Raw genomic sequence first — 24,879 nt, forward strand, 5'->3', positions numbered from 1 at the left:
AATGAAGAAGTATAAATGGCAAGAGACAGGCCTGGGTGGGAAGATAAGTACTACAACCAACTGGAAAGTAAATCTATAAATAAGGGGAATTTTCTAGGACTGCAATGAAGGAAGTAACAGAGCAAAAATTACCACAGGTAGAAATAAATAAATATAAGTAAAGAAAAACAATGCCGATGGGGTGAATAAAATAAATAAGAATAGCCAAGAGGCGGGGGGAATCAAAAGAAGAGAAAAGGACCAGTTTGGACACACAAATGACTTGTGGTGGGAGATTAGTTTTAAAGATGCGCTTAAAGAAATTAGGGCTGAAAATCCATGGCCCTTCCAGCACAGTCCCAACAGAAATGCTGCAAATTAGGCTCGGACCCAGATAATCGGCCCTGGCATACCCCGGAGTATCTATTCGCCCCAAACAAGGACAGCAGTGCAAGAGTGGGCATGTCTGGGGAAGGGGCACTTGGAGATGGAGCTGGGAGACCTCCGAGGTAAATATGCAAAAATGCCATCTACCCTGAAGACGAAGCTTGGGGGACTCGATCAGAAGTAAGTAAAATGAATAGGTCTGTTTAATTTTGAAGGAAAGAAAGAAGATCTTGCATTTATATAGTGCCTTTCATGACCCCAGGATGTCCCAAAGCACTTTACAGCCTATGAAGTCCTTTTGAAATGTAGTCACTGTTGTAATGCAGTCAATTTGTGCACAGCAAGGTCCCACAGACAGCATTGAAAGAAATGACCAGATAAATCTTTTTGCGGTGTTGGTTCAGTAATACATGTTGGAGAACTCCCCGCTCTTCTTTGAATAGTGCATCTTTTACATCCACCTGAAAGAGCAAATGGGACCTCGGCTTAATGTCTCATCTGAAAGACGTCACCTTCGATAGTGCAGCACTCCCTCAGTACTGCTCTGAAGTGACGGCCTAAACTTTTTGCTGACGTTTCTGAAGTAACACTTGAACCACAACCTTCTGACTCAGAGGCAAGAGTGCTACCACTGGTCAAAGCTGACACCATCTTGGTAGGAAAGTGTGCCACAGGAAGTGCGTACTATATGCAAGACTTTTAATATATTAATGAATAATGGCAGGAATGTCCAACCTTTTTGTCTTCGTGAACCACTTAGGTGCACACCATAGAGTCTTAAGAGGCCATATATCAAGTTTCTGTTATTTTGAAATATCTCAAGCTGTAGATTTTAACAGATCTCAATGTTCTAGTTTAGGATTTAACCATCAGTGAGGCAACAGTACCAAGAACTGCCCTTTCTAATCCTCCTGGTCTACAAAATTCAAAACACAATGTGAAATAGAAGCTCAGAACTTAATCACCTGGGATTATGGACCAGATTGGCAGTTTGAGAGTGGAGATTGCCAACAAGCCGTAGTTCCAACATCCCTAGACTTTACAGACAGATAAATAGTGATCACAGCAGTGATGATGGCTGGGAGCAGTTAGTGACCATGTAAAAGAACCAATTACATATATATAGCTGAAATCATAGGGTTGTAGCATCTTGGGTTAAAGACTGTATAAATTGTTAATCTGCCCTTTTCTACTGTTAGACTCACGTCATTCCTCCCATTCACTTTCCCCGATGAAGTCATTAGCACTGATTGTTTAAACAAAATATAGATTAATTTTTTTTTTAATAGGAAATTAAAATGTCATGCAGTAGTTCATAATTTTGCTCTTAAAAAGGTGTGCTGATTAGTGTGATGCAATGCATTAGCGATTCAATGTGCTGCACTTACAGCATTGATTAGATGTGAATATGTGGCATCAGGTGACTTCTCTAATTTCAGGCAGGCCATCAGGTTTACTTCTCCAGTATAGGGGGAAGGTGAAAAACAAGTTACTCTGAACCATTTCTGCGCTAAGCTTAATGGCCAAGACAGAGGTCTGAACACACATCCCCTACCTGCTCTCTTGCTAGGAAATTAGCCCACTTAGTAACTCGGCAAAGATATGTACGTGTGTGTGTTTTTTAAGTAGAGATTCCTGTCTGGTACTTTGGTTTTAGTGATATATGGTTGTGGCAAATGCTTAAACAATGCAGGTTAAATTGTCAACAAAATCATACTTTAGACCATATTTTTGAATTCCCTGCATTATATCACAGATCTCATTTCTTTTCGAAGCGATAACGTTTTATTAAAAAAATCCTTTATATATTTTATACACATATACGGGGAAATTTATTTTCAATATCCCATTGTGCATATTTTATATTGTGATGCCTGTAATGATATATCTAGCTCCGTTGTGTTTGGATATTTGCCTGTTTATTCTGTTTAATATATTAAGTAGGGAAAAACCTACTTGACCTCTACCTCACCAATCTACCTGTCGCAGATGCATCTGTCCATGACAGTATTGGTAGCAGTGACCACCGCACAGTCCATGTGGAGACAAAGTCATGTCTTCACGCTGAGGACGCCCTCCATCGAGTTGTGTGGCACTACCACCGTGCTAAATGGGATAGATTCAGAGCAGATCTAGTAGCTCAAAACTGGGCATCCATGAGGCACTGTGGGGCAACAACAGAATTGTATTCCACCACAATCTGTAACCTCATGGCCTGGCATATCCCTCACTCTACCATTAACATCAAGCCAGGCGACCAACCCTGGTTCAATGAGGAGTGTAGAAGAGCATGCCAGGAGCAGCACCAGGCATACATAAAAATGAGGTGCCAACCTGGGGAAGCTGCAACACAGGACTACATGCATGCTAACCAGCGGAAGCAGCATGCTATCGACAGAGCTAAACGATCCCACAACCAACAGATCAGATCAAAGCTCTGCAGTCCTGCCACATCCAGTCGTGAATGGTGGTGGACAATTAAACAACTGAAGGGGGGGGGGAGGCTCCATTAACATCCCCATCCTCAATGATGGCGGAGCCCAGCACGCAGGTGCAAAAGACAAGGCTGAAGCTTTTGCAGCCATCTTCAGCCAGAAGTGCCGAGTAGATGATCCATCTCGGCCTCCTCCTGAGGTCCCCACCACCACAGAAGCCAGTCTTCAGCCAATTCGATTCACTCCACGTGATACCAAGAAACGGCTGAGCACACCAGATACAGCAAAGGCTATGGGCTCCGACAACATCCCGGCTGTCGTGTTGAAGACTTGTGCTCCAGAACTAGCCGCGCCTCTAGCCAAGCTGTTCCAGTACAGCTACAACACTGACATCTACCCGACAATGTAGAAAACTGCCCAGGTATGTCCTGTCCACAAAAATCCGGACAAATCCATTCCGGCCAATTACCGCCCCGTCAATTATCAGCAGAGTGATGGAAGGTGTTGTCGACCGTGCTATCAAGTGGCACTTACTCACCAATAACCTGCTCACTGATGCTCGGTTTGGGTTCCGCCAGTACTTCTCAGCTAGTCCTCATTACAGCCTTGGTCCAAACATGGACAAAAGAGTTGAATTCCAGAGGTGAGGTGAGAGTGACTACCCTTGACATCAAAGCAGCAATTGACCGTGTGTGGTATCGAGGCGCCCTAGTAAAATTGACGTCAATGGGAATCGGGGAGTTAACTCTCCACTGGCTGGAGTCATACCTAGCACAAAGGAAGATGGTTGTGGTTGTTGGAAGTCAATCATCTCAGCCCCAGGGCATCACTGCAGGAGTTCCTCAGGGCAGTGTCCTAGGCCCAACCATCTTCAGCTGCATCATCAATGACCTTCCCTCCATCATAAGGTTAGAAGTGGAGCAGGTCATAAGCTGGGTATTCTGAGGCGCGTGTCTCACCTCCTGACTCTCCAAAACCTTTCCACTATCTACAAGGCACAAGTAAGGAGTGTGATGGAATACTCTCACTTGCCTGGATGAATGCATCTCCAACAATCAAGAAGCTCAACACCATCCAGGACAAAACAACCCAGTTGATTGGCACCCCATCCACCACCTTAAACATTCACATCCTCCACCACCGGCGCACCGTGGCTGCAGTGTGTACCATCTACAAGGTGCACTGTAGCAACTTGCCAAGGCTTCCGACAGCACCTCCCAAACCCACGACCTCTACCACCTAGAAGGACGAGGGCAGCAGGCGCATGGCAACACCACCACCTCCAAGTTCCCCTCCAAGTCACACACAATCCTGACTTGGAAATATATCGCCGTTCCATCATAGTCGCTGGGTCAGAATCCTGGAACTCCCTTCCTAACAGCACTGGGAGTACCTTCACCACATGGACTGCAGTGGTTCAAGAAGGCAGCTCACCACCACCTTCTCAAGGGCAGTTAGGGATGGGCAATAAATGCTGGCCTTGCCAGTGATGCCCACATCCTAGGAACGAATATATTAAAAAAAGCATCTTGCATTTACCTAGGAAATGGAATGGAAAAGATATTTGTCTTCACTAGTCATGTGAGAATTTATTCCTAATAACATGTTCCTAATAATAAACTGTTTTCTTATTTCTCATCTGTGTTTGTATTTTAGGTGAACAAAGAACTGAGAATGTATGACAACAAGATCATTGAATGCAAGTTTGAGAACAACAGCTGGGTTATTATGCGAGAAAGAGTAGACAAGAGCTTCCCAAATTCCTACGACACAGCTATGGGTAAGCAGTTTTGAAACATTTCAAGTGGAAATAAGGAATATACCGAAAAAATTATTTATACCACATGTAAAATAATCATTATTAAATTGTTCCCATATATCTCGTTGCATTCTAATTCATGAAGCTATTTCTCTTTCAAAAATTCATGAACCTTTTAAGCCCAATGGAGTAATGGGTGAGACCTCTAGTGTGCTCTTGCAACAGAATTGGGATGAAGCTATGGAAACAAACTCTTGGCCACAATGGTCAATGCAATTTGAGATGGCTAGCTTAAAATTGTATGCCACACATAATATTCCTTGTATAGTTTACACAGATTCCAACTCTTTGCTTTCCAATAAGTGCTAAATGGGTTCTGGCTACATGGGCACACTATCCCTGTCCAGGCAATCAACCCTCCTGGCCAGCAGCCCTAAGCTGTACCTCTCAATCCCCCAGGACCAATTGCAAGTCTGCTTAGCTTCCTACCTGAGCAGAGTGATGCCAGTGACACAGAAACTAGCATAATTTGCAATGCTAAACCCTTAAATAGTACAAATTTGCCCCTCCCACCACAAATGTGGATAAAGTAGCATATACCAGTTTGAATGAAAAATGCATAGACTGTGTGGAGAACTGGAAAGTGCCTAACTATCTGTGCCCCTTCCTGTTGATTTAACATCCAGTCCAACCGTGGATGTGATTTGTCAACCTGAGGTAGGAGATGCTGACTGCACTGAATCCCAGAAGTGCTTCTCAAAGCTGTAATCCCAGTCTATCCCACCACTGCACTATAAAAACACTCCTCGTCCCCCCCCCCCCCCCCCCCCACAAAACTAAATCCCACTGTCATTGACAACCTTCATTGGCTTCCTATTCCTAATGTATCAATTTCCAAACCCTTGTCCTCCTCTCCAAGTCTCTCCATGGCCTTGCCTCTCCCTGCCTCTGCAATTTCCAACAACCTTGTGTTCCTGCCTCTACTCTTCTGACTCTTGCCTTCTCCCCACTTCCACCTTTGGCAGCAGAGCCTTTAACCACCTTAGCCCCCTGCTCTGAAACGCTCTTCCTTAACTCATCTGCCTTGCTACCCCTCTCCTTCACTTCAAAAGCCTCCTCCAAAACCTTTCTCTTTGATCACGCCTTCAGTGATACCCTAACCCTTCTCCCACTACTACTCGGTGTCTTGTTATTTGTGCCTCACTGAAGCACTTGGGTCATTTTATAAGTGCAAGCTGTTGTTATTTAAGAGCTTCCCCTGTACAACTATTGCCATAATCACAGCCTCTTGCCAGCAGGCAGCAGGGTTGTTTCCCTCTAAGGTGTACTGCCCTCCACATATACATAACTGTCTCACTGATTTCACTTCGTGTTGAATTGTACTGCCTTCCAATGTGTTGCGTAAACAAAATTCACATCATTGTCACTCATTTGCATCTTATAAACATTAATAAAGGACTTTGGCCTAGAAATTCAGTTGGGCCCCGTTTGGGGCGCCAAGCTTGCCTGGACGCCGGAATTACCGCTGCGAGCGGAGCCACTAGCGCCATCCCGATATTCAGTTTCAGCGCCCCAAACGGAAGCGGGCCGCTACTCGAGGCTCCCCGCGTCCCGCTTGGGGTGCTGAAACTGATTATCGCAGCGCAACGTGCCGCAGCGCCACACGCTGCGGCACGGCACGCTGCGGTACTGCAGGCCTTCCTCCCACCGTTAAGGGGGAGGTGCCTGCAACAGCGCGAGCCCCGCTCGCAAGTGCCGGCAAATGAGCCCGGCACCAAGGAGAAGTGCCGGGCTCTCGGGAAACAGCCGGCAATGCCGCGGGGGGGTGGTTAGGAGGCCGGGGACGGAGGTGCTGGCAGGCGGCCGCCGAAAAAGCGGCCGCCCCGCACCTCCACCTTAATTTGCGCCACTACCACCACAGGTAGGCCCTGTGAACCGGTCGCGATTTGCGACCGGCATTAAAGAGGCGGGCGCGACCAAATATGGTGATCGGAGCGGGGCGCTGCGCACACCGATGACGTCATCGGTGGCGGCGCAGCGCTACAGGCTAACGCCGCCATTAGCGCCCCGCTAAATATCGCGGGAGGTGTGGCCAGTGGCGCTAAAGCCACTGAGTGCCCTCTTTGGGCGCTAACTGGTGGCGCAGCCCACTGAATTTTTAGGCCTTTATATTTTGAACATTTTCTTAGTTTTTTTTTTAATATTCAAAACCCACACAAGAAACTGATAAGCATTCACGCTGCCTTCAGTTTCATGGGAACCAAATTACTAAGGAATATCATGCATCATTAAATCCATCCTGTTAACCACTATTATTTTATAGTGTATAAACAGAATAAATGTGTCCTGTTGAGATCCCTAACTTTATTGTTTTCAGCTATTGGGTTATACATGGGACACAAATTACATCTCGTAGGTATTCATACTTATGGCAAGTGATTTGGTGCAGCTTGACATTCTGTAGCAAATCCTGCAAATGTTTACCCTTGTTCCGTGTGGCGTGATTTGCTGCCTGAATATCTCAGCTTTGCATAAGAAGTCCTAAAGGAAGTGAAATCGTAGTTTCTGAACAGATGCGGGTGATAACCAGTCACTGGCTGCAGTACTATTCATAATGCTTCCTCCACATCGTAGGGTATTAAAGCAAACAGAGCAGAAAATCCCAAATTTAATCTCTGAACTGCACCAAGTTTGCTGATCTCAGACAGGGCAGCAGTAAAGATTATACAATTCCCCTCACCACCTCTGGACTGGGGACAGGAACAATCAGCCTGCTGCAGATTGCTATCCTGTGAATCCTAATGGAGACTGTGCTTGTTCGAAGGACAGTGAGGATAATATTAAGCTGGGCTCTGATGCCATCCACAGTCAAATAGCCTGCTAGTACTTGTCATCTAGGCTCTCGTGGCGAATGGCCTTTTGATTGAGGTACTAGAGGGCTGGCGGTGCCTTACTCCATTAAGAGTCAGTACCATTAGAAGAAGGAAGAAAAATAATGCATCATTAAAGAAACCGCTCAAATTAAGGAAGCAGAAATAATTATATAGATATATTGTGGAAGAAATTAGTCTTGGGCAGTCATGCAAAACAGACAATACTGAATCTGCAACCCTCTTTTTCATGTGTTTTGAAAGCAGAAATAGCATTTTTTTTTAATCAAATGGATAACCGATTATTAACATTTTAAAATTTCAGTTGTTTTTTTGGTTCTTTGAACAATAAGTGCAGATAATATTGTAGGTATTGCCAAACTTAACAATATGAGAGAGCTGCAGCTCAGATAATCACTGGGTTACTGCCTTTTGTTCACAGCGTTCACTGTTCAAACACAAATATAATCGGGAAAAAAAGACAAAAATAGAGTGACAATGAACAAAAGGATGTTCATGATAATTCTTGTTGCTGCTTGATTTGCAAAAGGATGGTGACATTTGCTCCCCTGCTTTCCTGTTTTAACTATTTCTAAAAGCCCTGTCATCACTGGGGTTCCTCAGGATCCTGCTTAAATTAAATATTTTGCTACTGTTCAAGAAAAGGAAGATACAGTCCTATTATGCAGTTCACTGCGCACTGATATCATGTGCCCAGAAAAGATTTTGTTTTACTGAGTTATAATTTGTCACTGTCATTTTAGTTGTCACTGTACTTCTGAATCGGGTAATGTATTTGCTTTCACTGAACAAACTGTCAAACTGCTTTCCAAAAAATGAGCATTTTCTACTTACAAGCATTCTTTTGTTACCAATGATAAACTATATTAGCCCAAGTCAGTAGACAAATCACAGGGACTCGGCCTCTTAAAACTATGGGGCTGAAAATCCTCAACCTCGCTCCGGTACCAGAGGGCTGGGAGTGGTGGGAAAAGCAGCACTGGCTGTGAAAATATTTTAGGACTGCCCTTTTCATAAGGGGGCCAAAAAGAATCATGCTGCAGGGTTTGTTATTCGAGGTCCAGGACAGAACCCAGGCCGCAGCACTTCCCACGACCAGGGCCACACTTGGGGCGGATGGAGGTTCCACCCCCTAGCAGCAGCAATCTGGGAGGGTTGGCACCCCTAACCCCCTGTGTGGGGCCCATTGAAAACTCGCAGCCTGGTGTTTCGAGTCCCGGCCGATTTCCCTGTAGCCACACGCCCAGCCGACCTATACCTGATCTCAGTTGTTCATGCGAGAAGGAGAAAAGATCAGGAAATTCACCTGGACACCTCATGCAACCTAGAGGTCATCCTCTCAGCTGTAGGTGATATGTTGCATACAAGATCTGGAGAGGCGGAGGAGCACTAGTAAATAGTATATTTTTTGGAATGTTCAAGTGACATGTTTTGATATAATGACTTGGTTGAAAGGTTTGACGTGGGGTCCACCAAAACATGGGCAAGATTCATGGAATTCTTCATCAGTCACTGGTTTCCTAAAAATTCAATACTTCTTTCTAATGCCACAAAAAGACAGTAAAGGCAAGCCCCCATTCTTAATAAACAAACAGCTTGCATTTATATAGCACCTTTCACGACCTTGGGACCGCCCAAAGCTTTTTACAGCCAATGAAGTACTTTTAAAGTGTAGTCATTGTTGTAACGTAGGAAATGCAACAGCCAATTTGCGCACAGCAAGGTCCCACAAACAGCAATGTGATTATGACCAGATAATCTCTTTCTGGTTGAGGGATAAATGCTGGCTCGGGAGAATTGCCCAGCTCTTCTTCGAATTAGTACCATAGGATCGTTTACGTCCACCTGAGAGAGCAGACAGGGCATTGGTTTAGTGTCACATCTGAAGAATAGCACCTCCAACAGTACAGCACTCCTTCAGTACTGCACTGGAATGTCAGCCTAGATTTTGTGTTCAAGTCTCTGTAGTGAGACTTGAACCCACAACCTTCTGACTCAGAAGCGAGAGTGCTACCCACTGAACCACAGCTGACACCAGTAAAGTTCAGGTTACTCATGTCAGTTGGAGAACTAAGACAAAATGAGTGTATCGGGCAAAGTTTGATTACCAACCCTCAAAATAGTCATTTGTGCACACTAGATCACGCATATTCGCGCCATACAGCACTGTACATCACAATTTGAGACCGAGATTGAATTGTGTAATGCTTTAAGTCCCTTGACTTGAGTGCACCCACTCAAAAATAGGTTTTCAGCACCATTGATGAAACTCTCTTCCTTAACCCTGCTACCTCTTCCCCCACTTTCTGATACCTTACCATTCAGGCTCATAGATGAAAAATGGCCACTTGGGTGAGGTACCAGAGGGTGGTCAGTATCTGTGGCGCTCACCCAGCAATGACTTTCCAGGAGAGGAGAAAAATGGTGGGAAGATTGCAAGAAAAAAATGACTGCATTCTGTTAACTACAATAAATTCCTAGCTTCTAAAGTAAATTCGGAATGAGGAATCGAGCAATTTTTGGGCAATCAGGCCTTATGCTGTTAGAGCCTTAGGGGAAGGAGAAGTTAACATGGTTTCAATTAATATTAATGGTATAACCAAAAGAGTGTGTTTCACTTTAGCATCAAGGTCTGTTGGTGACTGTGTCTTCCCAGATTTTGGAGTTAATATTGCAAGATTTTACAGTGGCCTTTAGCATTTCATCTGCCCACCTCTGTTGCGATATCCGGACTGCATTCTATAATCAGGCATGTGAAAAACGCAACTGGATCTTTTTGATTGTGGCCTCAATTCCAGTTATATTGTAGTGCTTGAAGATATCAGTGTTGGGCACCCTGTCCTGTCACTTGATGCCAATGATACAGCAGATGGAAATGATCTAGTCGTTTGTGATGGCAGTAGCAGATCCATAACTCCGATCTATATAGTAGGAGGGTGAGGACAACAGCTTGGTATATACTGTAGTGACTTTTGTTGGCAGACTAACCCCCCTCGTTCCTGCCAAAGTCTCCGCTCCAGTTTGCCAAAGGCAAAGCTGACCCTGCCCATATGGTGAATGATATTGTTGTTGATGGTGGGGTTCTGCTTCTGAGGTACCAGAATTTGCCTGTGACTTCAAGTGGTGCATTAGATCAGAACCACAGGGGGTGTGACTGGATGACCATGTATGTGCAGTTGAATGTCCTCGAGTGAGGGCGAGTGTCTGACGGGTCGGTTTGAATGAATTTGAGGTTGCATAATCCGGCTGCCAAGCACCTGGCATGCAAAGCATCTACCTACCTCAACTGGCTTACAATGTGATGCGTGTGGCTGTATATGTGCGCCCAGGATTGGGCTTGTCTCCCATCAGCTCATCCACTGTAACTAAGACACATCCATCAATTCGAAGGGTGAATTCATCCATCACTGGTTAACAGCAAAACATAAACATCAGAACAATCAACTATGGAGGAGCCATCTTGGGTTTGATTGCAACCGCAGCTATAAATCTGATTATAAGCAGCAGGACCTGAATTTAACATTCATTTGATGGCTAATTGCGCGCTCTCTGCTATGTTGAATTATCACCCGTAATAGCTCTCCTGGGGACCTAAATTAAGCTTCATCTTTAATCTGGCCACCTGCCAGCTCCACCTTGTCACAGTTCCTTGTTATACAGCAGCTTACAAAATATAGCTTGTAAGAGCCGGAAAGCAAAGTTAAGTTAATAGGAACCAGTGTGAGACTCTCAAAACCAAGCAGATTTACATGGCCGGTAAACCAGCAAGGAATGTGATCATAGATTTTAGTATAGACGGAGACCATCTGGCCTATTGCACCTGTGTTGGTGCTACCTCTTCAATTGGAGCTATCTACTTTTCCTTGCCCTTTCATTTTATCTATTTATAGTCTTCCTTTTCAAATACTTCGCTCAATTCCCTTTCAATTGAAGTTATAATCTCTACTTCAAAAGCCACTTGTAAAGAATTTTGTATTCTAATAACGCCCCGCATGAAAAAAAATAATTCTAACTTTCCCCCTTTATTCTTCCAGTAATAATTCTGATTTCCCTTACTACCAATTTTCTAGCCAATTGAAACAATCTTTTGCTATTTATCCTCTCAAAGTTCATAATTTTGAAAACTTGTATTAGATCCCACTTTAAACTTCTCTGTTGCAGTGAACAGAAAACATTTTTTAAAGCTTTCTTCATTTATTCCTGAGACCATTCTCGTGACTCAGTGGGTAGCACTCTCGGCTCTGAGTCAGAGGGTCGTGGGTTCAGGTCCCACTCCAGAGCACAAAATCTAAGCTGACACTCCCAGTGCAGTACTGAGGGAGTACTGCACTGTTGGAGGTGCCATCTTTCGGATGGAACCGAGGCCCTGTCTGCAATCTCAGGAGGACATAATCGATCTCACTATTCGAAGAAGAGCAGAGGAGTTCTCCCCAATGTCCTAGCCGACATTTATCCCACAAACAGCATCATCTTTTTCTTAGGCAGAACCGAGGATGACTTGCTTCCACATTAAAGTTGAGTTCTCAGGTGACTGATGAGTCCAATGCAGAACCTACAGTCTCTGTCACAGGTGGGGTAGATGGTGGTTGAACGGGTGGGTGGGGTGCTTGGGTTGACGTACGCTCCTTCTGCGGTTTGCGCTTGGCTTCCGCTTGCTCCCGCCGAAGAGACTCGAGGTGTTCGGCGCCTTCCCGGATGCTTCTCCTCCACTTTGTGCGGTCTTGGGCCAGGGATTCCCAGGTGCTGGTGGGGATGTTGCACTTTTTCAAGGAGGCTTTGAGGGTGTCCTTGAAGCGTTTCCTCTGCCCACCTGGGGCTCTCTTGCCGTGTCACATGGACGGGCCACATCGTCCGCATGCCCAATACGAGACTCCCAAAACAAGCAGCATCACTTTAAAAAAAAAAAGATTGGTCCTGATCACATTACTGTTTGTGGGAGCTTGCTGTGCGCAGATTGGCTGTCGCATTTCCTACATTACAACAGTGACTGCTACACTTCAAACAGTACTTCATTGGCTGTAAAATCATTTGGGTGGTCCTGAGGTCGTGAAAGGCATTATATAAAAAAAATACTTGCCTTTATATATAATGGGTTGCCAGAACTGCAGGCAATTCTCAGTGGCCTAATCAGTATCATTACTAATTCAACATCACTTCCTCGTCTTTATATTTACACCCCTGTATATCAAACCCAGAATCCCACTTGACTGTCTACTTGCACTCCTACCTTTAAACAACTGTGCATTTGTTCCCAAGACTTCTCCGTTCTCCACTCTGTTAATAGTTTATCATTTAAAGTATAGTTCCTTTCACTGTTCTTTTTCCCAAAATATACTACTTAGAAATACATAGACGTTACAATTACTTCATACTTCTCTGCATTGGACTGCCTCTGCCAGCTATCTGCTCACCTCGCTAACCTGCTAATGTCCTCCTGCAATCTCTTGCATTCTTCCTCACAATTTGCCATACACGCAGATATGGTATCATAAGCAAACTTTAATATCATTAATCCTGTGCCAATGTCCAAATCTATTATATAAATGGAAAACAAAAGAGGTACCTGGGGACATCCTAGCAATTTAAAACACATCCATGTATTCCCACTACAGTATTTGCTTTCTGCCCGGTAGCAATATCTCTATCTATGTGGCTACATTCTCTTTAATATCATGTGCCTTAATTTTCAAACCAAGTCTCTTATGTGGTATCTTTATCAAAAGCCTTCAGAAAATCCTTATATATGGGATCCATTACATTTCCTTTATCTGTACATTCTGTGATTTCTTCAGAAATTCAAACAAATTAGTCAAACACAACCTATCCTTTACAAATAGGAAATGCCTGTTAACGATTAGGCCATACATTTCCAAGTGTTCACTAATTTCATCCTGTGGTAATGGACTCTACAAGCCTGATTTTCTAAATTATGCATTGTTGTCGGGGAAACTTTGCTTACCAGCAATGTTTGAAAAACTGTGGTTGGTACATAAGTTGCCTTCTCCCCAATCGCCTTCACTATTTTGGGATGCATGCCATCTAGGCCTCGAGTGTTCTGTTTTTATTCCCATGAACTTATTTTTAATAGTGTCCTTTTCAATACTTATGGCTATTCTCCACATTTACCTTAGGTACTCCTACAGTCCTACTTTCACCTTCTGTAAAAACTGGTGCAAAGTATTTATTCATGCAATTCTACCATTCCCTCACTGCCAAGTACAAGATAACCTCCTTCATCCCCAAGTGATCCCACCCTCCTTTTACTTATCGTGTGCTTATGAAAGCCCCTGCTATTTCCTTTTATGTTGACTGCCAGTTTTCTTTCTTGCTCCATCAGCTTCCCAAATCTCTCCAATTTTGTTACCTTCTCACAGGTTTCTTCTGTATTATCTTCCCAATATTTATGATGTGCATAATTTTAAATCGTATTTTTGCTCTAACCTCTTTATCTATGGAACCACTGCTTTTGACGTAACCCGACTTTACTCCCATTTGGATTATATTCAGCCTGGACCTCATTCATGTCATATTTAAATATCTCCCAATACTAGTCTGCTATTTATTCTGACATTATTCCCAACCAATTAATCTGGGCTAATGCCTCCTTCGTGTAACTGAAATTAGCTCATTTTGACTCAAAACCTTTTTTCTTAGACAACATTTTTTTTCTATTTTCAGGTTATTTCTAAAACGTTCAACTATAGTCAAATCACTTACTTGCTCCTACTTTGTTAACCAGATCTAGTGCAGCACATTTCCTTGCGCATGCCGCATACTGATTAGGGAAATAGTGCTAGATATATTCCAAGAACCCTTTCCTATTTTGAGCGCACACTTTTGTCTTGTACCGTTACTTGCATTATTTCTTAATTCTACCCAGACTGATTGTGCAACCTCTCTTGAAAATTTTATAGCCAAGAATATTTGGTTTTTGATCTCGCCCTGATTGAAGGCAATCAGGGCGAGATCAAGGTTGCGATATTGTGCACCACCATTTTAATTAATGCCTCAAGCTTCCAAATTTATTTCTAATGCTTTGTATATTTGCACATAAACACTCCTACTCTGACCTATTCATATTCCTCGGAACCTTTTTCACTTCTATATTTATTTTTCTTTCCTTCACTGCCTTTCTCCTTAACTTCCTATCTGCTCTGACGCGTTTCTCTATAGCCTCCCACCCTTGAGGTTTTTAGACTGCATTGCACTGTTCATTTTTAGCCCCTCCTTGAGATTCTCTAAAATTTGCCCTCCCTTATTAGTTTAAAGAAAATACGACTGAGATACACTTGATAAATCATGAAGAGCTTGCACTAAAACACAAATTTGAAAATTGAGTTGTTAATTATCTGGCACTGGTAAATGGATTGCTAGTGTTTTCAGAATGCCATCATGTGCTCTTTGTTTGGGATACAATGCTATTTTTATTATTATGGCATATAAATTAATGAATAATTTTCATTTTTAAAATAAGTGGAGGGAAAAGAGATTGAATATGTATTGTTGTCTTCTAACATTCATTTTGTCAATAGAAATATTCAGTGCATTCCAAGTACTCCTACTGTAACAGTCACCATTTAATCATAAAAAAATTTCTGTGTTGTAATGTTGGCCTGAAGTTCAGAGAAAAGACAAAATCTATTTGGCTAAGTACATCCAATTGGAATCATAATTAAGCGAGCAAAAAGGTTAATGAGTATCATTCTTCTGGTTTTGATTACTTTTATCTTGTCCCTTATTTGATTCAATTACTTATTGCCACCTCCTCAGTCCAGTGTGAAAAAGTAATCAGTCATGTTTGATGAATATTTCTGCTGATAAAATTATAGTTCTAAGACCACTCCATACTTTTGTTTTAGAGATTTCAAAGATGTATTTGTTATGAGGGGAGTCATTAATATAATGAATGCAGCACCCAGCACGGCCTCAAAGTCTTTGTTATTATTTTGCTGATCTGTGGGTATGAGTCATGGATACAGGCCAAGTGTGTTAGAGAATGGATGAGCTGTTCAAAGTAAATAAATCTGTAAGTAACTTGCTGCTGTCCCTTATGTAAGCGCTGTTTCTCTTCTAAAGATGAAGTTCCTTGAATTCCTAATGGTGACTCATGTCTGCTCCGTTATTGAATGTAGTTTGTTTAAAATCCAGATGCAGTTAGTGCATAAGATGGTGTTTTATTTGTGTTTGAAGGGTGATTTTTAGGTAGGCATTTAATGTTATCTCCTACTTTCTACCTAATGGAACATGGTAAATTGAAGTAATTGCACTTTTGATGGTGTTACTGTTAAACCACATTTTCCAACAAGGATATGATTACCACTGCTTAAATAAGAGCACCAATAAAGCCAATTATTAATGGTGAAGCTCTTTTGAATTAACTTGTCTTCCACTTTCTGCCTTTTTTTAACCTGGCTGAACATTGTAGCCATGGACCGACAACACAAAACTGCCACTAATTCAGTACAAGTTGTCATTTAGTTGACAAATCTCACTGGTTAGCTGGTATGGAAAATATTACACTGGTGCAGTTGATGTTTGTTCTTGAAGGTTGGAGGTGGAGGCACATTGTTTCAACAGAGTAGAGGGAGCTTTTTCTCTGTATTTAACTGTACCATACAGAGATATGAAGGCCCACCACCACCTTCTCAAGGGTAACTAGTGTTGGACAATAAATGCAGGCCTCACCAGCGACGCCCACATCCCGAAGAATGATAAGAAACCTGACATGAGAGTGCTTGAAGCTGACACCGGGCGTCTAAAGTGGGAAGGTGGTTTGGCCTTTTCTTGTTGGAGATGGCCATTGCCTAACACTTATGTGGGACAAATGGTACATGCTACTTGTCAGCCAATGCTGACAAGGTCCTACTATAGGCTGGCTTGGACTGCTTCATTATCAGTGGAATTGTGGCTGGAACTGGACACTGTCGAATTGCTGCACTCCTGGCCTTATGATGGAGAGAAGGTCATTGATGACGCAGCTGAGGAAGATTGGTACTTGGATTCTACCCTGAAGAACTCACGCAGCAAAGTCCTGGGCTGCAACAATTGGCCTCCAACAACCAGAACCATCTTCCTTTGTGTCAGATATGATCCTAGCCACTGGAGGGTTTTCCACTCAACCCCCACCTTTGCATTGACCTCAGTTTTGCTAGAATTCCTTGCTACCTTACTCGGTCAAATGCTGCCTTGATGTTGAAGGTGGTCACTCTCCCCTCTCCTCTGACATTCAACATGTGCCCATGCCTGGATCAAGACTATGACGAGGTCTGGAGCCAAGTATTTCTAGCAGAACCCAAAACTGAGTATCAATGAGCAGGTTATTGAGGTTGTAGAGGATGCTTGCTGACATTAGTGAAGACTCCTTCCATCACTTTACTGATGATTGGGAGGAGGCAGAGGAATAGGACTAAGTGGATAGGTTTCAGAGAGCCAGCCCAGGCACAATGGGTGGAATGGCCACCTTCTATGCTGTAAAATTCCATGCTTTCAATCTCTTACCTGAGTAAAAGATAAAGGCCTAGAAATTCAGTTGGCGCCGCGCCAGGGCTTTAGCGCCGGAAATTTAGCGCCGGCGCTAAGTCCCCCTGTGCGCGCCAAAAATTCAGTAGCGCCGCGCCCAAACGGCTGCCGGCGCTACAGGAGGGTGTCAGCGCCTCGAAATGGGCGCTGACTGCCGCATTGCGGCGCAATTCCGGCGCTGCGGCACCCGATGCGGTGCGGCAGGCTGGGGAAGTGCAGGCCTCCTCCTTCAGTTAAGGAGGCGCTGCCTGCACCCGCCCGCTGGCCGTTGAAATCTTGAAAAAAATGAGCCCGGCACCTCGGAGAAGTGCCGGGCTCGCAGGCCAGACGCATCTGTTCCGCGGGGGGGGGGTGGAGGAGTCCGGGGAGGGAGGTGCGGGCAGGCGGCCGGCCGCCGCGCGACCTTAATGCGCCGGCGCTAACTCGCGTAGGACTCTGCTGAAACATCGTTAGTTGCGGCTGCCACGGGCGAGGCGGCCGCAACTCAATTTCGGCGTTGGGGCCCGTCACCACGGCAACCGGGACGCTGCGCACACCGATGACGTCATCGGTGCCGGCGCAGCGCAACCGGTCTAACGCCGATGGCAGGGCCCCACTGAATTTACAAACCGGCCATAACTCCGGCGCTAGGCCCTCTAGCGCCTCAAATGGGGCGCTAACCCTACTGAATTTTCAGCCCAAAGTGTGAAATCCACAAACACCAAAATGAGTGTAATTTTTTGACATTTGTATAATGTGTTCCTTGTTCAGTAATTGTGATACATTTTTATTCTTTGATGCTATAGAATTTCTTGTGTGCATAAATTGGTAACTCCCAACCTGGTGTGATCCCAATGTTGTTAGTGCAGCAGGTGTAAAGCTGAAGTGCCGTGAGTAATATCCTGGTGGTGGTCCCACATGACTTGCCTAAATGTGCTTCGTGTGACTTTGCACCAAATTAAAGTACACAGTTTGTATTGACGTGAAGCCAAACTCGCTTTGCAAACTGCAGCATAAATTGCATGAAAATCACTGAATACTGTACTTAAAAAATAAATAAATAAATAAATAAATAAAAATAAAAATTATAAATTCAGGTCCAAGTGTAAAGGGTAAAAAGAAATACATGTTTAAGGGACAACTGACATTCTGGTGTCTAGAGGTAAGCTTTCTTTTTATTATCATGCAGATAAAGTCTGCAAATGAGCAGAAAGAAGACAATGGGGATTTATTTTGCAGCAGATGAAACAGGCCTGCATCTGTGTGAAATGCTATTTGATCCTCAGATGGGGGAATTCTCGCCAGTGTTGGAAGTATTTTGTAAAAAGGCAGTTCCTAAACAAGATTCTGTCAGCAATAGGGCTATATAAACAACACAGAAATATCACAAATGTGCCATGTAGGGAGAAACCTACAGATGCATTTGTGCCTTTTATTTTGCATGATTTTTATACAGAATTTTATTTTATAAATACATGATCTTGGAAAATACAGTGGCAAAAAAGGAAGGCTCGTTAACCTAGGAACTTTAAATTGGGCTTCTCGTTTCCATTGCAAAGAGAAAAGATTATCCTTAGCGTGGTAAACTGGACAGTTTTTCCACATTCCAACTTTTCTGCAGCTATAAATTGATCAGGTTCTGTACATGCACCTTACCTTATTTCTGCTGGAAGGACATTTAATTAAAAAAAAGGTATTCAACTGCACACACAGATAAAATACCCTTCATCTCTCTAGCTGCCGCAGTTTCATTCCAACCAGCCATATAAATATAAGTGTAAATACAAAAGCAAAATACTGTACTGTGAATGCTGGAAATCTGAAATAAAAACAGAATTAAAAACAGAAACAGTTCTGACGAAAGGTTATCGACCTGAAACGTTAACTCTGTTTCTCTCTCCACAGATGAGGCCTGGCCTGCTGAGTATTTCCAGCATTTTCTGTTTTTATTTTATATAAGTTTGAATGTTGAACTTAAATTTATGAAATTGGGTATCCGCATGAGCGAGGTAAAAGACCAATTTTTATTTCAGAAATGTAGCTTGCGTAGGTTATGATCACTGACAATTGAGGGTATATTTTACTTAACCTTGTTTTTATGAAGGGAGACATTTCCATACAGTTTACTTATCGTTTATTTGGACTCACGGAAACTGAAATAAATATAATCTTTAAAGGATTCATAAATCTTTAAAGCATGAGCAAAATATAGGCTTATGTCCTGACTGCTGAGCATAACTTGGAATTAAATAGATATCGATATTCCATCTCACTCAGGTATATGGATGTGAGGCAGTAGTGGCACTTTAGAGAATTAAACCATTCCCAGCTCACTTTCTGATTCCCATCTTCTTTTCCTAGCTGTCTGCAACAGTATCTCTAATCCAGTTACGAAGGAATTCCTGTTTGAATTCATTGAAAGGAATCAAATGCAATCCCAAAGAGAACCAAGGAAAAAGCCCCTGGATATGGACTCTGAGCTAATGCCACCACCACCTCCGAAGCGACCAAACCATGCTTTGTAAGCGTCCGATTTGTAAGCATTACATCTCTGTAAAAAGTTTCAAATAGTGTCATTGTTTTTGCAGGTCTGCATAGGCTGATGTCAAAACTATCCTCTCTAGCTGGGTGGTGGGGGTGGGATAGGTTTAGGTTGCCTTTAACAACATTAGATTTTTCTCTCTTTCAATAAACTGTAAAATAAAAACATCATTATTAGGAGCAGTTATTTTTTATTCACTTTCTTTACATATACACAGATCCCCTTGGTTATTTCAGAGGTTGTTTGTGGGCTCTTCTTTCGTTATTGCACTGCAACTTTTAGTCCCCATTTTATATTTGCAAGAGTCTACAAATATATAAATATTTCTTCTATGGAGAAAATCATGCTTTTTCTTTGTTTTTCACAGTCTAGACCAATTGATTTAAAGTACTCTATGCAGCAGAGCCATTTTGCTTTCTATCATTTTTGCAGTCTGTTGTGGATATAACGTGGAGACTAAATTATCATACTTTTCTACAGTTTTTATTTTTAAATTTAATGTACTTGATAGTTTTAATAGACAGACTATGCAGGCTACAAAATGAAAGGATCCTATTTAATAGGTTTATTTTGTGTACTAAGACAGTACAAGAGCATGAGGAGTGAACCAACTTTGTGTTAATAAAACAGAATAAAGATTTCCCCACTGCCCCCCCACCCCCTACCATGTAGTTGCTTTAATTTAAATAAGGTAGGCCTATCAGCCGAAGTGCTTCCCCCACCCCACTTCCCTTCTCCTGGCTCATTAAGTTTCACGTTTTCTCTTTTAAATTGTAGGGGACTTGATGTAAACAATTGCAATAAGTGTCAGTAAAAGACACCTTCTACTTGCTTAAGACGGAGTGTGTTGGATTATGTAATTTTTAGAAGAATTTTGTTGCATCATTTTGTCTGTTAATTAAAAATATAGATGTTTTGAGCTTGTTTGTAAGTCCCTCATTTTTGTTTCAGCTGTTATGTTTTAACACCTCTCTGCCAGCCTGCATAGACTATCACTGTAACTTAGCCAAAAAGCACACACTTGAAACAATTTGCATTTTTTAATCTACCATGCAACTGTTGTCTTAATTAACTAAAAGGTATTTAAAATCATTGAAACCTTCAGTGAAGTGAAAATAAACGAGCACACTTCAAATTAACAAAGCTCAGTTTTTTTATGGTTGCATTTAGCCATGCAATATAACCAAAAACAAACTCTATCGATGCATGTTTTTTTTAAATTGAAAATCCTGTACATGCTTTGCCTGGACTCCACTTCTTCAGTAAAAATGGATAAAAGAAATGCCCTAAATGTGACACTGTGTTTTGCATTGAGTTTCTGTAAGATTTGGATTTTCCTTCATTTGCTCAGAAGCTGTTGTAGAATGTACATGGTGAATCACACAGTCATCTTTCAGGTCAAACAGTTGCTGTGAGAGGAGGCCTGGAGCTGAAAGTGTTTCCACAGGACTGAGTCACTTGCTAGAAGATAATATATTCTGCTCTTTGTTTAAAACGGAAAGGTTGGTTTAGTATTTTTAGTGTTTTGCATTCCAACCTAGGTAGGCTGCAAGAAAAAGATTCTGTCTTTCCAATAAATCTGGCCTCTGTTCAGGTTATTTCTGCTCAATTTGCAAATATTTACATAGATTTTATAAATGTGTATATATATTTTTTATTATTCAATCTTGGGAAGTGTGCATTTATTGCCAATCCCCAGTTGCCTTTGAGATGGTGGTGGTGAGCCGCCTTCTTGAACCACTGCAGTCCATGTGGTGAAGGTACTCCCACAGTGCTGTTAGGTAGGGAGTTCCAGCATTTGACCCAGTGACAATGAAGGAACGGCAATATCTGTCCAAGTAAGGACTTGGAGGAAAACCTGGAGGTCATGGTGTTCCTATACACCTGCTGCCCTTGTATCCTTTTAGGTGGTGAAGGGTTTAGGGGGCACTGCTGAAGAAGCCATTGCAAGTTGCTGCAGTGCATCCTGTAGATAGTGCACACTGCAGCCACCGTATGCCAGTGGTGAGGGGAGTGGATGTTTAGGGTGGTGGATGGGGTGCCAATCAAGTGGGCTGCTTTGGCCTGGATGGTACCTAGCTTCTTGAGTGTTGTTGGAGCTGCACTCATCCAAGCAAGTGGAGAGTATTCCATCACACTTCTGACTTGTACCTTGTAGATGGTGAGAGACACTTTGGTGAGTCACTCGCCAGAGAATACTCGGCCTCTGACCTGCTCGTACCTATGGCGCTTATGTGGCTGGTCCACATTGAATTTCTGGTCAATGATGACCCCCAGGATGTTGATGGGGGTGGGGGGGGGGCACACAGCGATGGTAATGTCACTTAATGTCAAAGGGAGTTAGCTAGTCTCTCTCTTGTTAACAGTGGTCATTGCCTGGCAGTTGTCTGGTGTAAATGTTACTTGCCACTTATCAGCCCAAGCCTGGATGTTGTCCAGGTCGTACTGCATGCGGGCATGGACTGTTTCGTTATCTGAGGAATTGCAAATGGAGCTGAACACTGTGCAGTCATCAGTGAACATCCCCACTTCTGATGTTATGATGGAGGGAAGATTATTGATGAAGCAACTGGAGATTGTTGGGCCTAGGATGCTACCCTGGGGAACTCCTGCAGCGATGTCCTGAGGCTGAGATGATTGGCCTCCAGCAACCACAACTCCAGCCACTGGAGAGTTTTACTCCGATCCTCATTATCTTCAGTTTTATTAGGGCTTCTTGGTACCACACTCGATCAAATGCCTTACTGCTGCTAAGGGCTATCACTCTCATCCTCCAGAATAAATAATAGCCATCTTGCTTATTGTCAGAATAGCGCGCCCCATTTTTTAAAACCTGATCAAAAATATTTGATAGCTTTATAATTTTAATATTTTTAAAAAATAAAACTTATTGTTCTATGACCTCACATAGATGAACAGTGGAAGCACACTTGCCTGTGGCAGTGAGTTTGGTGTGTAAGCTCACATCTCATTGTTTTTAATGCAAGAATAAAGCACTGGCATAAATTCCCTGCAATTGTCAGTTTTTCTTTTAGATGAAATTTGATTTCACTTTTTAGAAACAAAGCATATTTTAATCCCATACTCCTCATTAAAAGATGAGTTGTAAAAATCTTGCAGTGCAACATGGTGATCTTGGCTACGGATAAAATGCATCCACTCAGAGCCTTAAAAAGCACTAGAAAATGCAATAATATGTTAATATATGTATGCATAGTTCTAATTCTTCATTCATCATTCTCTACATACAAATGAGATGAGCCACCAGCAACAGTTTGCATTTATATAGCATCTTTAACTTTGTAAAACGTCCCAAGGCACTTCAGAGTGTAGTAAGATAAAACTTGATAACGAGATAAGGAAGGAGACATTTGGACAGGTGACCAAAAGTTTCATCAAAGAGGTAGATTTTAAGGAACTTTTTAAAGGTAAAGAGGTGGAGAGGTTTAGGGAGGGAATTCCAGAGCTTAGGGCCTACATGGCTGAAGACACGCCCGCCAGTGGTGGGATGAAGGAAGTGGGGAGTGCACAAGGCCAAAGTTGGAGGAACGCAGAGTTCTCGAAGGGCTGAAGGACATTACAGAGATAGGGAGGGGCAAGGCCATGGAGGGATTTGCCCAGAAAATCATCTAGAGATCCTGTGTCTTTAAAAATTTCACACTGTGTATACTGAATGACCTTTCCAAGCTCAGCTGCATTCAGGAGTTCAATCTGTGGCACATCCTCAGTTCTTTCTTCCATCATTGGGACAAGAGTTTGCTTTTAGTCAGTGCATCAGATATAAGTTCCATGGCGCTATGTTTCTTGGTCACCCATTTGACAGATTAACTGTTTGAATTTTTTCAGGTTTTTCTTAATTTTGACTTTTTTGAGAGTTCCAATAGAATCTTGCTTAGGTTGACAACTTTGGCCAAACAGAACCTCTTTTGGTTAAGTTCCAGTCAATTCATTCTCGGCCTCTGGATCCCTAAATTTAAAGTGTGTGTCGAATACGCTCCACTGGCTGGAGTCATACCTAGCACAAAAGAAGATGGTTGTGGTGGTTGAAGGTCAATCATCACAGCCTCAGGACATCGCTGCAGGATATCCTCAGGGCAGTGCCCTAGGCCCAACCATCTTCAGCTGCTTCATCAATGACCTTCCCTCCAACATAAGGTCAGAAATGGGGATGTTCACTGATGATTGCACAGTGTTCAGCGCCATTCACAATTCCACAGATAATGAAGCAGTCCATGCCCGCATGCAACAAGACCTGGACGATGTTCAGGCTTGGGCTGATAAGTGGCAGGTAACATTCGCACCACAGAAGTGCCAGGCAATGACTATCTCCAACAAGCGAGAGTCTAACCACCTCCCCTTGACATTCAATGGCATTACCATAGCCGAATCCCCCACCATCAACATCCTGGGGGTCACCATTGATCGGAAACTTAACTGGACCATCCACATAAATACTGTGGCAACAAGAGCAGGTCAGAGGCTAGGTGTTCTGCAGTGAGTGTCTCACCTCCTGACTCCCCAAAGCCTTTCCACCATCTACAAGGCACAAGTCAGGAGTGTGATGGAATACTTTCCACTTGCCTGCATGAGTGCAATTCCAACAACACTCAAGAAGCTCGACACATCCACGACAAAGCAGCCCGCTTGATTGGCACCCCATCCACCACCTTAAACATTCACTCCCTCCACCACCGGCGTACCGTGGCTGCGGTGTGTACCATCTACAAGATGCACTGCAGCAACTCGCCAAGGCTTCTTCGGTAGCACCTCCCCAAACCCGCGACCTCTTCCACCTAGAAGGACAAGGACAAGGGCAGCAGGCGCATGGGAACACCACCACCTCCAAGTTCCCCTCCAAGTCACGCACCATCCTGACTTAGAAGTATATCGCTGATCCTTCATTGTCACTGGGTCAAAATCCTGGAACTCCCTACCTAACAGCACTGTGGGAATACCATCACCACACGGACTGCAGCGGTTCAAGGTGGCTCACCACCACCTTCTCAAGGGCAACTAGGGATGGGCAATAAATGCTGGCATTGCCAGCGACACCCTGATCCTACAAATGAATTTTTTTTTTAAAGTCATAAATCCTTCCCAGTGATTGAGACTCATGATTATTACTTATGTTGTCTGTCAACTCTGCATAACTTTCTGTGATATATAGTTCATCCCCAAGTATAGCAAGAGAGCTCAGCATAACCATCTAATTTGTTGGAAAGCTATCCTGTTCAAGTTTGATTCTCCCACGCTTAGAGATATTGAGAACCCTGTAAAGAAGCATCCTTCCAGGTCAGTGGATTATCGATTAGAGGCAGGATCATTCATTTTCCGAAGGTGAGTTACGTTCTGCACTCACTCGTGGCTGAAGCAGCTGGTGATTGATTC

The 24,879-nt window shown here is 43.1% G+C and overlaps 1 protein-coding gene across 2 annotated transcripts in view; it reads left to right on the plus strand.

The window, feature by feature from the left end:
• Positions 1–20,411, plus strand: part of rngtt (RNA guanylyltransferase and 5'-phosphatase) — a 440,634-nt gene extending 420,223 nt beyond the window's left edge. For both annotated transcript variants that reach the window (XM_085997644.1, XM_085997645.1), the window contains 2 exons: positions 4,458–4,581; positions 19,311–20,411. In XM_085997644.1, the coding sequence (XP_085853770.1) occupies positions 4,458–4,581; positions 19,311–19,474 (288 nt within the window). In that variant the 3' untranslated portion in view covers positions 19,475–20,411. The remainder of the gene's footprint in view (positions 1–4,457; positions 4,582–19,310) is intronic.
• The last annotated feature ends 4,468 nt before the right edge of the window (positions 20,412–24,879 follow it).

Source organism: Somniosus microcephalus, chromosome 9 (assembly GCF_052327205.1).
Source record: "Somniosus microcephalus isolate GS21.2 chromosome 9, FLI_Smic_1.0, whole genome shotgun sequence".
Lineage (NCBI taxonomy): Eukaryota > Metazoa > Chordata > Chondrichthyes > Squaliformes > Somniosidae > Somniosus > Somniosus microcephalus.